Below are 15391 nucleotides of genomic sequence, written 5' to 3' on the forward strand. Positions count from 1 at the left end.
TCATTGATCCCCGTGCAAAGTGAGAAGTGAACTAAAATTAATGTCGATTCCAGTGGCCGGATCAATGGCCAGAGTTATTTTAATCTGGATTTGTAGCATTAAAAAAGAGCAAGCGCAATCAAACGGTTTCATTCTTGTTAACAATTAGAAGGAAAGGAGAGCATCCTTCCCCACAGATAGCGAGGATGGCGACAGCAAGAAGTTCTGCGGCTCTAACTTACAATAATATGTGACTGAGAAAGTCTTTCTGGTCTGGATTCATAAGAAAATTCCATCCGAAACCGCGCACTGAAAGTAAATGAAGCACGCATTTCTCAAATGCAGCGGCTTGATTGGCCCTTTGTCTATTCCATGTTATCGACAAGCGTGCTGTTTCCCAACGAATTAAACTAGAATTAACCCCGTTAACTCGTACCCACCCGCCCTCGTGCATGTTTATGTTTTCACGTGCTAATAAACACTTCACAGAAAGCTCATTTGTCATGCAGATGGTGGCATGGTATGGTAATTAAAATAATCTACAAATAATACCACAGTTTGAGCACAGGGAAAGGTCGTGGTCCTCAAAGGATTCTTTTGAATTTGTCGAGAAATATGTAAGATGCGCGTGCGTGACAAGCCTTTTGGACGGTTGTATAAAGATGAAAATAATCAGGTGTAGTCCTTGGATTGCCTAACTTCACCATGTCCCCTTCCATTATGTTTCGAAACGTGCAGACACGCCTATTCATGTACCTTTTTATTTAGTGCCGAGGCGGAACATTTGAAATTTTATGGTGAGTGAGATACTTTGTTTGTCAGGTAAAGCGCCCCAACCGCAGCAAAGCCTTTGAATAAAATCTGCTGCTGCTCGTTTTTTTTTTTTTTGTTTTTTTTTTGAACACTTGTTATCGCTTTCGTCCTCTTTTACTAGATTGTATGCTGTAACTATATATAGTTTATTTCTTATTAAGAGTTAAGATATTGTGGTTTTTATTTATATTTAATTGCTTTTAATGCTTACAGTTTTGCTCATTGCTGATGTTTTTATCATGTCTTTTTAACTTATATTAATTATTAAATTACTAAATTAAATTTATAAATACTATATTAACGATAGTTTAATTAGAATAAACTGCCGCGCATTGACCTTATGATAAACTGTATTTATTTTGTCTCAGTCATTGCGGTGACACTCAACGGGGCGTTGGCTGTGCGTGCACTCTTTAAAATAACACACAGATTTTCACAATTTATATATATATAATAGTGCAACAAACAAGTCCTGTGTGAATAAATATAAAACTTATGGCAAACAAACAAAACTGCATGTTAAAGTCATAGAGATTTCTGTTAGAGCTGAGCTGCCTGAAGATTCATTGGCTATGCTAGTTTTTGTAGTTTGTTCTTTTTTGATTTACCTAGCTGTTCATTATTTAGATGTGAGTTTTAGAGCTGTAGAATAAGTTAATTTTACACCCTCTCTCACAAGGCATTACCAGTGCATTTGCCTGGGATCAATAAGAGTCCTATATCTCTCTGCTTGTCTGAATGTTGCTTGGTATCTTCCCACTGAACATTAGTCTAGGAGTGAGACACAGCTCTTCCCACCAGTTTAGAAATGCATATAAATGCCTTTTACATTAGTTATTGTGTTTTATTCTTACAGCGAGAAAATGCATGAATTTTTTTATGCACAAGTTCAGTGATTCTGTTTTCTAACTTGGTGGAAAATGTTGTGGAACTGAACTTGGAATAAGAGGCCAACGTGCTAGTTAAATTAATCTTGTGTTTTATAAGACAGGCCAGCCAACATGTTCAGGCGGTTTAGTAGCAGACTGCTCTCGCATTGTGCTTCGTTATCTATTATTGACGAGCCCCTGGTTGGCAAACAGTGTGCTCAAACTATGCGAAATCAAAACAGTGTAAAATCTCTCTTTCTCTTTCTCTCTCTCTCTCTTGTCTCGGTACACAGTGGCGGGCAGCAGTGGACAACTGTAAGGGCGGTGAGGTGGGTGGGTGGGTTGCTGTCACCTCGGCTTCTTTGCAGTCCAGTCCAGGCTCTGAGCACAGAGGATCCAGACACCTTGCAAATAATCTGGGCTTAGTGAGGAATTAGTTGGCTCAGGTGGGTAGGATGAGACAAACAGTCCATCAGCCCCTGAAATGAATAGGGCAAGCAGGACAGGAAACTTTGAAAATCATTTTGTTCACAATGAATCAATGTTCCCCGGTGCCCGCCACAAAGCTTTATTTGAAAAGCAAATCCTCACTTATTCTGACAGCTCATGCCGAGTGGCACGTTTTCCACGCCTAGAGTAAATCGTGCAAATTTTGTCGGGGGGAAAAAAAAAAGTTGCGAAAGTTTAGAGGCAGGCCCTTGGTATACTTATGCAGGCGATAAGATCCAATAAAGCAGTGATTGATTACCACTATTTATTGCTGGGTTTTATTGTGTGTCATACACTGTGGGGAATTTATTTGTTGATAGTGAACTGGAGTGTTGAGACACAGCTTGTACTATCATTATTGATTTAGTTAGCTGTATGTCCAAGTGTCATTATCCTTCACTGCATTCTCAGTCTGTCATTAAATCTCACTTTCACGTCTTCGGGATGCGGGCGTTCATTTTTTTATGTCTCATACCGCAGCTGCTGCACATTATTGAATTGTTCCGAGGAAGATTTCATATCACGAGGGCTTTGATTCTAATTCAGCAGGATATATTATCTGCGTGGTCCTAAGTTGCAGGCCAGCCGATGGTGAATGACTGTATTTTCAATAATATCGACTGTCCTCCAGTCCAAAAGCGCTTCCTTGCGGAATACTAAGTGAGCCGTCCTCTGCCGAGCAAGTGCAGCCTGGGCGTTCCGCGTGGCACCTTTTACCCTCCTCACTGCAAATATTTAACACCGCTTCCCTGATTGACAAGCCGAGGGGAGACTGGAGTGGCGTGTTTGTGTCGGTGGCGGCAGCCATTTCGAGTGGATGCTTAAGAAGTCTGTTGTGGATAAACATAAGTTTACCCTCCAGGGTGATTAAAAATCGTAACGAGTGCTAGAGTGCTGCTGAGACCCTTCAGACAAAGGCGTTTGGGAAGTTTTCAAGAGCAAAGTAGTTAAAATGTGCTTCGTACTGCGCCAGTGTCATTTCCTGCGACGTCGTTTGAGGGCTCTCCATTTTAGCAGCTGCACACATAACAGCCTTCACACCACATCATATTTTTTGACACCGCTGGAAGCTGCTCAGTGAAAGTTAAAAAAGCGTGAGAAATCGTTGGCATGGCTTAATTTGGAGCAGCAATTAGCATGAAATCCCTTCGTCGTCCGCATTCTTGTAACTGTTGCCGTTTTTGTCTTCTCACATGGTGTGTAGCTCAGACAGTTTTCAGATGTTTGGGTTTGAATGTGTGTGTTTTCCGAGGGTATTGAATGACAGTGTCTGCCCTGTCCTGTAATAAAATGTAAGAGTGGCACTTTCACGGTTGTCAACAATCTCTAAATATACTACAGACAGGCAGAGGAGCAGGAGCTGCGGTTTGAGTGACACCCTCCGCCGAAACTTTTGCATTTTCTCTCAGCAGTCAAATTTGACAGTCGTTTGTTGTAGATGAAATTGGATTCATTTGCTCTGCTCCCCATAGCTGTGCCGAGAAAATGTGTCGTTGACAACTTCTTATTTGTCTTTGTTGTACCCTTTCTGTTTTCTTACATCACTAACTTTCTGAGAGAGACACATAGCTCATCACGGCAACTGACACTGCAATATCATAACAATGTAATTTGAAAAGGAAACGCAATGCTTATGCTGGATCACTTTAACAGTGACAGATTTATTTATTTTTTCCCCGGATAATCAATCTCAATTTTTAACTTGTGACAAATAAAACATAATGAAACTTAAATATAAGTTCCTAGGAGGATTAATTATTATTTCTATTAAATTAAATGTAAAACTAATAACGTATTTATTTGTACTTGTTTCATTTAGTCTCTGTAGTTATTTTATGTCAACACCAGCTTTTTTGCTTTGTCATTCAAGTCTGTTTTTTAATAATCTTTGCAATACAGAGATGAATTACAATGTTGAGCACTTTGTAATGGATTTTAGTTTGCCTCATTTAAGATGGTTTCTTGAATCTTGGATTTTTCGCATGAAGATTGATAGACGGAGGCAAAGAAGCGTGACAAGTTGAGGTGGACATTGCGGTCATGTACCCCCCTTTCGACCTCTCTCGCTGTCTCTGTTTCTCTCTCTCTCTCACACACACACACACACACACACACACACAATGCGCAAAACTCCGCATTTGAACAGTCAGTTTATGTCAACACGAGCTTTTGTACTTTGTCATTCAAGTCTACTTTTTAATCTTGCAATACAGAGATGAATTACTATGTTGAGCACTTTGAAATGGATTTTATTTTGCCTCATTTAAGATGGTTTCTTGAATCTTTGATTTTGCTTGCAAAGATTAGATTTTTCTTGATAGACGGAGGGAAAGAAGCGTGACAAGAGTTGTGGTGGACATTGCGCAGTCTCTGTTTCTCGCTCACACACTCTTTGGCGTGTCAGTGTGTGTCAGGCTGACTCACTGCTCTCTTTGGTTGCTCTGAGACACTGGGCTCTCAGTTTGTGCATGCTTTTGTGCGTGTGTGTAGCTGGGGCACCAGGCAGACCGGCCGCAGCCACAGAAATGATTAGCACATCTGTACAACACTCAGCCTAGTCATGCCCCCTCTTTCTCTCTCTCTGGTGCGCCATTGGGGGGATATCCTGTGTCCTTTTATTGGATTGTCAGTTTCACACTGCCTGACTGCGCTGATGGTAATGATAATAAAATTGAAATATCCAGGTACTTATCACTGTATTACCTTGCTATCAACACCCACCCGCACTCATTTTTTAGAGGTTATCCGAGGGGAGAGATTCGATACAGAGACGAGGCCCTGATGAGTGTGAGAGTGGAAAAAAAGAGGGGGCTTTTGATATTGGTAAATTTTCAAGGTGCTATTTTCCCAGCTAAGCCGAGTGAGAAGATGGAACGTAATGCGATTCTTGGGCTTCTCGCCAGCATCAAGCGGTGTAGTGTAACCCATTTTCAACAGACAGGAAACGGCACACATTCCCCTGCCATGTATGTGATAATGTAAAGCTCTTTTTACTGGGCCGCAGAGTGTGTGTGTGGAGATCGAGTTTTAAAATTGATTCGAATGAGTGTTCTGGACAGCTGATATCTGTAAAAATGCCCTGATAAATTCCCCAGGAGTTTCTTTGATGCAGTTTGATATTCTGTGTGGCATTTGAAATGGCCTCATCGTGACACAAGTCTAAAGGCCCATCTATTTGAATTACTCTGAATAAGAGGACCTGCTCTCCAGATGCACAGATTAAATTCTGTTTTCCATACACACACGTGACATCTCACAACGTGCTTTACCGTTTAAAAGTTTGCGGTTAGTATACGTTTTTTTTTTATGTTTATAAAAGAAGATTCTTATGCTCACCAAGGCTGCATTTATTAAATCAAAAATAATTATTTTTTTAAATGTTGTGAAATATTATTACAATTTAAAGTAACTGGTTTCTATTTTGCTGTACTTTAAAATGTAATTTATTCCTATGATGGCAAAGCTGAATTTTTATCAGCCATTACTCCAGTTTTCAGTGTCATGTGATCCTTAAAAAAATATTTTAATATGCTGATTTGCTTCTCAACAAACATTTCTTGTTATTATTAATGTTGAAAATATTACTTAATATTTTTGTGTAAACCATGATACATTTTCCCCTGATTTTTAGAAATAATAGAAAGTTCAAAAGAACAGCATTTATCTGAAATAGAAATCTTTTGCCACATTATACATGACTTTGATGTCAGTTTTAATTAGATTAATGCATGCTTGCTGAATAAAACTATTAATTTCTTAAAAAAAAAATGTATTGACCTCAAACTTTTGAACAGTAGTGTAGTTCACTTTTATGTCCTCAAATAACTAATATTCAAAATCAAAAAGTAATCTTTTTATACCCATTTAACCCCTTTTCAATAATGGTCAATGATAAAAAGAAAGAATTTTAATGCTGTTAAACAGAGTAATTTTGATTTGTTTTGATTTGAGTGAGCAGTTTGAGCAGTACAGTAATTTCTGAATTTAATGTATGTTAAATGTCCATTTAACTTGTAATAGATCACTTTCGGGTCACCCTCAAGGGGTTGGCGATGACGGACAGACGCACACGCGCACAAATAGACACTAAAACGCTTCTCATTAAACCCACTCACACTTTTGCCAATCAGTGAATATTATCCTCCAGGGCTTCTTCTCAGGCTGTTTGGCTGCAGCAGGGGTCAAAGGGTGAAGTGTGGCTAATTTATTCATTCATTCAAATTTCCTGTGCAGATGGCAGGCTGATATGATATCAGTATGAGAATCCCATCGGAGGCAGAGGACCAGGGTGTTCACACGAGCAGGGCCGCGCTCTTATCTGATCAGCGCACGGCTCTTATCTGCCTCAGACGCCGTTCTGCTCCGCAGACAGGGAGATGGAGTAAGAGGCTTATATGTGATCTGAACCTCAGATCTGCGGGGGGAAACTTTCTATTTCGGAAAGGGAAAAGTAGGCAAGAGTTTCAGAGTGTTTTTAAGTGGTTTAACTCCTCCTCTGTTCAACTTTCTTCAGGTGGAGGACCGTCGAGGATGAGCCGCCAGTGAGAGCGACCCACGATTCTGCCAGAGAGTTGACAGCGCAAAAGTTTGCACCATTCTGCCCATACCGTTTACCCCGTCTCTCTTCTCTCCACCCCTCCCCCATACCCCTCTGCTCTCACCCCTAACCCCACCTCCACCCAACCACAGCCCAGTCTCCAAAATGGACTTGCACCGGGCAGCTTTTAAAATGGAGAGCTCCTCCTACCTGCCCAACCCGTTAGCATCCCCGGCGCTAATGGTGCTAGCATCAACTGCGGAGGCCAGCCGCGATGCCTCCATCCCCTGCCAGCAGCCTCGCCCGTTCGGCGTGCCAGTTTCTGTGGAGAAGGACATTCACCTACCCTTCAACAATGGTTCCTACACGTTTGCCTCCATGTACCACCGGCAGGGCGCTGTACCACCAGGCTTCCCAAACAGGGACTTCCCTCCTTCCCTCCTACACCTCCATCATCAGTTTGCCCCACCAAATCTGGACTGCTCCCCCATAAGCATGCTCAACCACAGCGGTGTTGGGGCCTTCCGGCCCTTCGCTTCTCCTCCGGAGGACCGTGATGGAGTGGGAGGTGGATACCAGTCCGCCTTCACCCCAGCCAAGCGGCTAAAGGGCTGCCTGGAGGCCGAGGCCTCTCCGCACCTGCGCTACTCGGACGCAGAAGGGAAAGAGTATGACTTTGGCGGTGCTCAAATCCCCTCCAGCTCGCCTAGTGCTCTCAAAGCTGTGGAAGATGCAGGGAAGAAGATCTTCGCAGTGTCAGGCCTGCTGTCAGACCGAGAAACCTCGTCCAGTCCGGAGGATCGCATTGAACGCTGTGAGTACACTCTTTTTTTGTTTTCAAATGAAGTGCATTATTACTGTCCACTAACTGTGTTACATCTGTACAAATAACTAAAATACTTAAGAGTCTACTACTACTTTTAGATCACTAAATTGATTTTTTGTGGGGCCACACTAACACACATTTGTTTGAGAAATTTTGTTTTGTTTCACATATTGATTATTTTGTCTCTTTTTATGTAAACATATAATAGGTTAGACTTATAGTTAATTAAACTAAAATAATCTAAAGTGATTTAAGAAAAACATTTAAAATAATGAACTGATTAAAAAACAGTTGAAGATAACCAATAAAGATAACCATTTAAATTAATCCAAAGAGCAATGAATATATATACAGTATATATATATATATATATATATATACACACACAATATATATATGAGTGTGTGTAACAGTGCTTAACTTATAAATTTCTTGTCGTGATATGTTATCCCTATAATGTAGAAAGTGTGTCCCACTTCACAAGTCAAACTGCTGGGGAATGTTTAGAGAGTGTGCCCTACCAGTCTTACAGAGCAGATAAATTCCACAGATAAAACTCATAAATGAAATGGAGGTTTCTCTTGGGCGAGAGTGTGTGTGAATGAGTGTGTATGTGTGTGTTTGGGAGGTGAGGAAATGTGAAATGTGTGCACAGATTCATAAGACCTCTGCTGAATGGAAGCCCAGTGGTATTACTGTAGTAATCTAACCTGACCACTCTTACTCAAATACATTAGAAGTCCCAGTGAAAACATAGGTACACACACAGAGTTCTACAATCTCTTTCTTATCCGCTTTCATTCTCAAGATATTTACTAGTGAAAAGAAGTAATTGTCTTTCTAAATAAATCAAATTTGAGAAGAATATTTATGTTATGAGACACACATTAATGAAATTAATTTTAAAATTATTATTAAAATTATTTAACAATAATTACTAAACACACAAATAAGTGTATTTCTTTTAGTAAATTGTAAATGCAGTTGCAGGTCTTGATAGGTGCCAACTATTTTTATTTTATTTTATTTATTTATTTTTTGTTTGTATTTGTTCTCTGTTTTCTGGTAACTCTCTTCTATAAAGTTCCATGTTTTCTAATACTTAACTACATTAATTGACTTTAACTAAAAATGAACAATTCTTCAACAGCATTTATTAGTATTACTTGATGTGACATTAACTAATACATTTTTAAAATCAAAAGCTGAATTAACATTAGTTAAGGCACTATGAACTAATTGTATTTTTATTAACTAACATTTTCAACGATTAATAAATGCTGTAAAATAATATAATGCTCCATTAACTTATGTTATATATTAAATGGGACCTTTTTCCTGTTCATTTTATCTGGCTTTCTTGTCTATTTATTGGTTTATGCCTCTGTCTGCAGATCTTTCTTTTTTAATTCCTCTCTCTCTCAGAAGCACTGTCCGTTACAGCATTTGTCCTCATTTTTTTGTGTGCACTCTCACTCAAATCCTACATTTTTTTGATTTTTTACAAATTTCAAATTCTTTCCCTCACATTCACTCTTTTTGGGAGAGTTATAGTAGTGCAACAGGGAGGCCCAACAGCCGGGTAAAGAGCGAGAGAGGGATACAGAAAGAGAGGAAGAGATGGAAGCACCCTTGATCGAACAGATGAGAGACAAGGGCAGCGAGCTGAGACTGATCCGATAAAAACAGCAGCACGCAGGCTGGGAGGAGCGTGAATGACAACCAACAAGAAACGAGAGAGGAAAGCAGGAGTGTGAGGGAAGAAGAGAGACAGACTAGAGGAAACTGTGTCCAGTATCTCGTCTAGAATTTCTCCTCTGAGGGGTCTCGTTTGAGAGCGCTCTCTAAGACATCCACCGTAGCGCTTTTGAACCGGCAGCAGCACAGGAAGCAGCGATACAGTGCCGGTCCATTCGGCTAGAGGGATTATAACACCTTCACCCTTGGCTCAGATTAAGCGCAGATAGCGGCTCTCGAGGGCCAATCCAGGTATAATCCAAGTCCCTCAATGGACTGTAATCTGACATTCATACTATCAGATAAGAGCAGCAGCTTCTCTTGCTGAAATGAGAGGGGATTAGGGTGGCGGAAGGGATAGGAAAGCCTCAGCCTTCTCTCTGTGGAGAAAAAACACAGAGAGAGTTTTAAAATACAATGATTTGGAGAGTGGGAGACAGTTTTGCCTTTTCACTCTCTGCCTCTCTCCTTCTCCTCCTCTCTTTTGAAGCTGAATCTAATTAGATTAAACTTTAGGCCCACCAAGGGCTCTAATGCAATTGAATTTCCAGCAGTGTTGTAGAAGAGACTTAAATTGGGTTCCCCTTGACTGGCTACCGTGCTACTGGCTGTCACTTCAGGAGCCCTGTCCTCTCTCTGGGCAATAAGCCCCAAATCTGCACTGTACTGCAGCCGGTGTGATTCTTAGCCTCTATGCTAGTGAGCGGGAAACCTTGGCAAGATACAGTCCTATCATGACAATTCCTGCAGATAGAGTTCCTCAAGAGTTACAACATGTCACATCTAGAGCTTCACAGCATGACATTTTCATTATTTTTGAATGGAAAGGAGAACAACATGTGAATGGAATGTGTCCAAAAGCAAATTTTAACCATATTTCTCACTAATTTACACTTGAAAGTACTGCATAGTATTGCAGTGATTGTTTTACATATTGCCAGTGCCTCTATACATACACAAATAAAATCTGGTTACGTTGTTTTTTTGTATATATAATTCTTAATATAAAATGTTAAATAAAAAAAAATCTGAACAACAAAAATGGCAATTTCATTTATATATTAGTGCTGTCAAACGATTAATCGCATCCAAAATAAAAGTTTTTGTTTACGTAGTATATGTATGTGTACTGTGTATATTTATTATGGATATATAAATACACGCACATACAGTATTGAGATGTATATACATTTATATATTTATATTCTTATATTATATCAAAATATATTTAATATATAAACAAAATATTTTTATTAAATATATATACACATGCATGTGTTTGTATTTATATATACATAATAAATATACACAGTATATACACATATATTATGTAAACAAAAACTTTTACTTTGGATGCGATTAATTGCGATTAATCGTTTGACAACACTAATAAATATTCATGTATTTCAATTACATTTGAAATGACTATATTGTATTTGCATGATTGTTTTACATATACTATTGCCAAAGCAGCTATATTTATACACAAAAATATTTTCCCCTGTGACCCTGTTTTGTGTGTATATATAGAATGTGTTACATTATTTTTTTAATTTTATTAAATTTTCCTTACATTTTTCAATTATATCAAATATAATACATGAAAAAAAAAGAAAAAAAAAATGATTATAGTCCAATGGGTCCTATGATCTAATATTAATTGGATCTTTATTATTATAATTCATTATTATGAATGACTGTGTTATTTTGGCAGAAATTAGTCGCTATGGAATTTTGTCTCTAGCATTTGATTTGTGTGTGTGTTCATTTCCCAGTGTGAATGTTTTACATCTGGAGCATGTTTGTTTGCCTTCTCCCTGCACACATTAGCACGGCAGAGCCGAGCAGCGAACCTGACCCAGGACAGCTATCCCAGCTTCACATCCAGAGGGAAAATGTGTGAGCCACAGAAAAAATAAGATGTGAGACGTAGTCTTAGAAGGCAAGGAATGAGGGAGAGCGAGATGAAAGAAAGATAAAAAAGAATAAAAGGCAGGGGATGAGCAATCGGCAGTGCCGTGAGCTGAAACGCAGACTGCAGCTGCCTTCCTGAGCAGCTGAAATAAAAGGGAAAAAATCCTTAAGACAACAGAGCGCAGCCACACGGGCTTCCTGACGTGACCAGCCCGTGAGCCATGTGGGCCTGTCTCCATAAATCCCCAATGATTTACGGGGAACCGGGTGGCTGGCTCCGTGCTTAACCCCCACCACCCCAGCAGTGAGCCGCCGGCCGCCCGTCCTTCCACGTGGAGCTTCCACACACTCGTTCTGAACTTCAAATGATTTCAGCTCGGGTCGATATATAGCACAGATTATAGCACACATCAACACATGTTAAAATATTCTTCCGTGTCCTCCCGAACGCGTCAGAGCATCAGTCACGAGGATATATTGTTACAGTGGCAAACCTGGCGGGGACTCGTCCTCTAATTTACACGGCTCCTGAGCAGTAGCGCCGAGATGCATTGTGTTAGCAAGCATAGTTATTTTTGCATTGCGTCTCCCTGTCGCTCTCTGGCTTTGTAGTTGCCAGTCAGCCACTGTGTTTGAGCCTTTAATTATTTGCCGGTGCTCTTTCTCTGTCTCTTTTTCATTCTCCTGCTCTCTCTTTCTCCTCACTCCCTACTCTGTCTGTGTGATTGATTCTTGTTTTCATGTTTTTCGATTGGGCCGCACAGATCTGTCAGAGTGTATAGTTATTCCGCCGTCTTTTCCCTTTCAAAAGCTCTGAAGAGCAGTGTGCACTGACAGCTGTTAAAACACAGTAGTTTTTTTTTACCTCTTTTTTTGTCAGAGCAGATGTCAGTGGCATGTTTGTGTGTGTTTTTCTTTTGGATGTATTGAAAACTTTGGGAAACAGTTGCAGCAGAAGTGGCAAATGTACCAGGATACATCATAATAATGGAAATCTGTTATTACCGAACAATGAAAAATGGTTGGAGTTGGAGAGAAACATTTTTAGGCTTCTTCTTTTCTCAAGCCGGCAGTATTGTCGCTCGTCTCCGGCAGGTGAAGAGTTAAGGAGATCAACATTGTCATCCCAGGGGGGGAAAAAACCCTCCTTCTGTCTCTCCCTCCCTCCCTTCCTCATCTGTCCTCCTGCTCTGGTTCCTGCTCCCTCCCTCTCTCTGTCACGGTCTAGTGGCGAGGTTAAGTTAAGTTACGAGTGTTCTAATAATTAGGCTGCAGAGCAGCCGCTCGTCTGTGCTTACCCAGATGTTAAAAGGCTTGTCCTCTCATGTTGCCTATCTATCTATCTATCTATCTATCTATCTATCTATCTATCTAGGGACGTGCACAGACATTTTGAGGGGCAGGGGCTCAAGTGGGGAAAAAAGGGCACTTCTCAGTTTTTTTTTTCTAAACAAAACGTTAAATATATTAGGGGTGTGCGATATTGTCAAAAAATATCTCCCAATATTTTCTGGGATTTTATCGATAACGATAATTAGATGATATTTTGCTGCGTGTATTATTGTGCTGGTATCTTAAGGACTACCGTGGACAGCTGACTCCTAAAGTTTTTGATATTCTTCATATTCTGTGTGGTGATCAGTTCACAGCAGTGATAGAAATGAATCTTTTCCAATAAGTTTAAATAGATTTTTTACCTTTTATGGGCATTTTTACCTTTATAAAACCATTTTTTTCTAAAAGTGTGCATCATCTTTTCAGTCAAATTCTTAAATTGAATCAGTCAATTAGAATAATAAGTAATTTGAGCTGTTACCAAGCAAATGAAATCAGTATTGACAAAGTTTATCTTTGCAATGCAGAAAAAACACAGAATCTGCATTAGAAGGGGCATTTAGATACATTTACACACTGTTTAATGCAGGACATGAATGCATTTAACCTGCAGTTACAAATGCATAAAACATTGAATACTTATATTTGAATTTTTTTTTTTTTTTTTTAAATGAAAAGATACTTTAGATGTGAAATTAAAATTGTCAGTAGGTGGCAGCAAGTCGCTGTTAATAAGTGAGTCATTGCGATTGAACTGAATCATTTAAATGGTTGATTAATTCAGAAATGAAACAGCGTCATGTTGCTCAGAGACGCAAATTGGAATTGTATTTGTTGGCGAAATAGAGCAAAAACAGTCAATATTGTGTCTAAAACGTAAGTGTCTTAATATTAAATTCTTGTTTATTGAACTGCTGTATAAAATCAATGTCACATTTGTAATCATGCTGCGTTTTGGTGGAAAAAACGTAAGTCTTTGCGTGATACTGATTAACTATATGAAATGAAATAAATATATACATTTCTGCCCCCATATCTTGAATTTTGTGATCATTCTAAATGCATTTTAATAAACTGAATAATGCAGTGAAAGAACGTGCACTGGTCTAACCCACTAGACTTCCTATTGCCTAAGCTAAACTTTAGCTAACTTACATGGTAGCTCTCATGAGTCATGGATGTTAGCAAGACAAATAACTATATTTGCCTTTTGGATAATTAGCTGTAAATTCGAAGCACAGGTTGCTTAGTCTTTTGTTCATCACCACTCACCTCCACACCAAGACAACGGCTCTCTGCCTGTCAGTGATGTGATGTGCCAATCAATGTGTGCTACACTGCTGTGCTGCGGAGACGCGGAGGGATAAAGGCATCGGAACTCGACTGAGTCTCAACATTTCCTGACCCGACCTGATATTTAGATTTTTTATATTTGTTTGACAGGGAAAGCTGTGTGCAAACAGAAACACACACACACACACACACACACACACACACACACACACACACGCGCGCACATATATACATATATTCATTTATTTAAATAAAAAAAAACCTCCCCAGAAATAAGGGCACTTTCTCTCGTGGAAGAAAAAGGGCAGGTGCTCAAGCCCCCTTTGATGTCTATGTGTGCATGTGCCTGTATCTATCTATCTATCTATCTATCTATCCATCCATCCATCCATCCATCATCGAACGATAGTTCTATCGTTCTATCATTCTATTTATCATTCTATCTATCATTCTATCATTCTATCTATCATTCTATCTATCTATTATTCTATCTATCCGTCCTTCTATCTATCATTCTGTCTCTCTGTTTCTTCACAATTGCTTAACAGAGCAATAAAACTGGGTGGCTTTATAACAAACATTTGCTTGCAACCAACCTTAGGGGATTTAGGTTTCATCTCTGTTTGAGAGTGATGAGAATTACTTTATTGCAGATCAGAAGAGCAAAGTGTGTGATCCGTCTTGCTCTCTCCTCTGGTTACTCTTGGCAAAAGACAGCAGGTATCAGTGCAGCAGGCCATGGCTGCACTGCTCTGTGCGGTGTGAGGGAGTGCCGGGCCGAGCCATTGTTGCGGCATGATGCAGATCAAGGATTAGCGCTTCCTGCCTGAGCTTTGTTGGCAGGCCCACTTGAATTGGACACAGGCTAGTGTGTGCGGACCACTGGAGCCACTGTTAGGGAATTGAAGAGGGGAAATGAGATGAGAGCATGCATCCTCTGCAGACAAACAGCTGGGATCAGAGTGAATTGACGTAGAACGTGAAGGTCTTGCACCGCAGCACAATCCTCATGAATATACAGTAGCTTACAAACACACTTGTTTGTTATGAAATTGCATATTACTTGTGATTTATTTGTGGTTTAAAAGACTGTTAGTATGCATCGTGACCTAAATGATTTCCATTCATAGATTCAAGCTCTTGGCAGATGTGTACATGCAGCTGTATGGGGGTTCTTTCAAGCACACACATGCACCCAGGATTTAGGTCAGGCTTGTTCCCATGGCCTGGATGTGGGCCTTGTGGTGATGTCACACTTTGCTATAAAAGCAAGCCGAAAGCGGTCCGCTGAGTCCTGTAGAACCGCACAGCTGGCATTAGTATCCATTCTGCTCATGCACCCGGGGTCAGGGAGCCAGTCATGGTACCACAGCGGGCCGTCCGTCAACCCTGAGTTTAGTTCCGGGCCACCGGCAACCAGGAACAGCCCTTAGATCAGACTCAAACTCCCCTCCTCCCCATCCTGGACTAATGCAGATGTGCTGAAAAGCCCTGTCCCCCAGAGTCCCTTTAAGAGGTAGGGGATGAAACTTCACTCTCGCTAACAGGTTCACCACCCAGAGCACAGCAGACCCAGCCCGCCCCCCCGTTCGCAACCAC

General features: G+C 40.2%; 1 protein-coding gene across 7 annotated transcripts in view; it reads left to right on the top strand.

The window, feature by feature from the left end:
* Positions 1-15391, top strand: part of LOC107657453 (E3 ubiquitin-protein ligase RNF220-like) — a 133709-nt gene that overhangs the window by 3226 nt on the left and 115092 nt on the right. For all 7 annotated transcript variants that reach the window (XM_016445538.1, XM_016445541.1, XM_016445539.1 and 4 more), the window contains exon 2: positions 6664-7501. In XM_016445538.1, coding sequence (XP_016301024.1) covers positions 6853-7501 — 649 coding nt within the window. In that variant the 5' untranslated portion in view covers positions 6664-6852. The remainder of the gene's footprint in view (positions 1-6663; positions 7502-15391) is intronic.

The sequence above is a fragment of the Sinocyclocheilus anshuiensis genome, unplaced genomic scaffold (assembly GCF_001515605.1).
Source record: "Sinocyclocheilus anshuiensis isolate Anshui unplaced genomic scaffold, SAMN03320099.WGS_v1.1 scaffold155, whole genome shotgun sequence".
NCBI lineage: Eukaryota > Metazoa > Chordata > Actinopteri > Cypriniformes > Cyprinidae > Sinocyclocheilus > Sinocyclocheilus anshuiensis.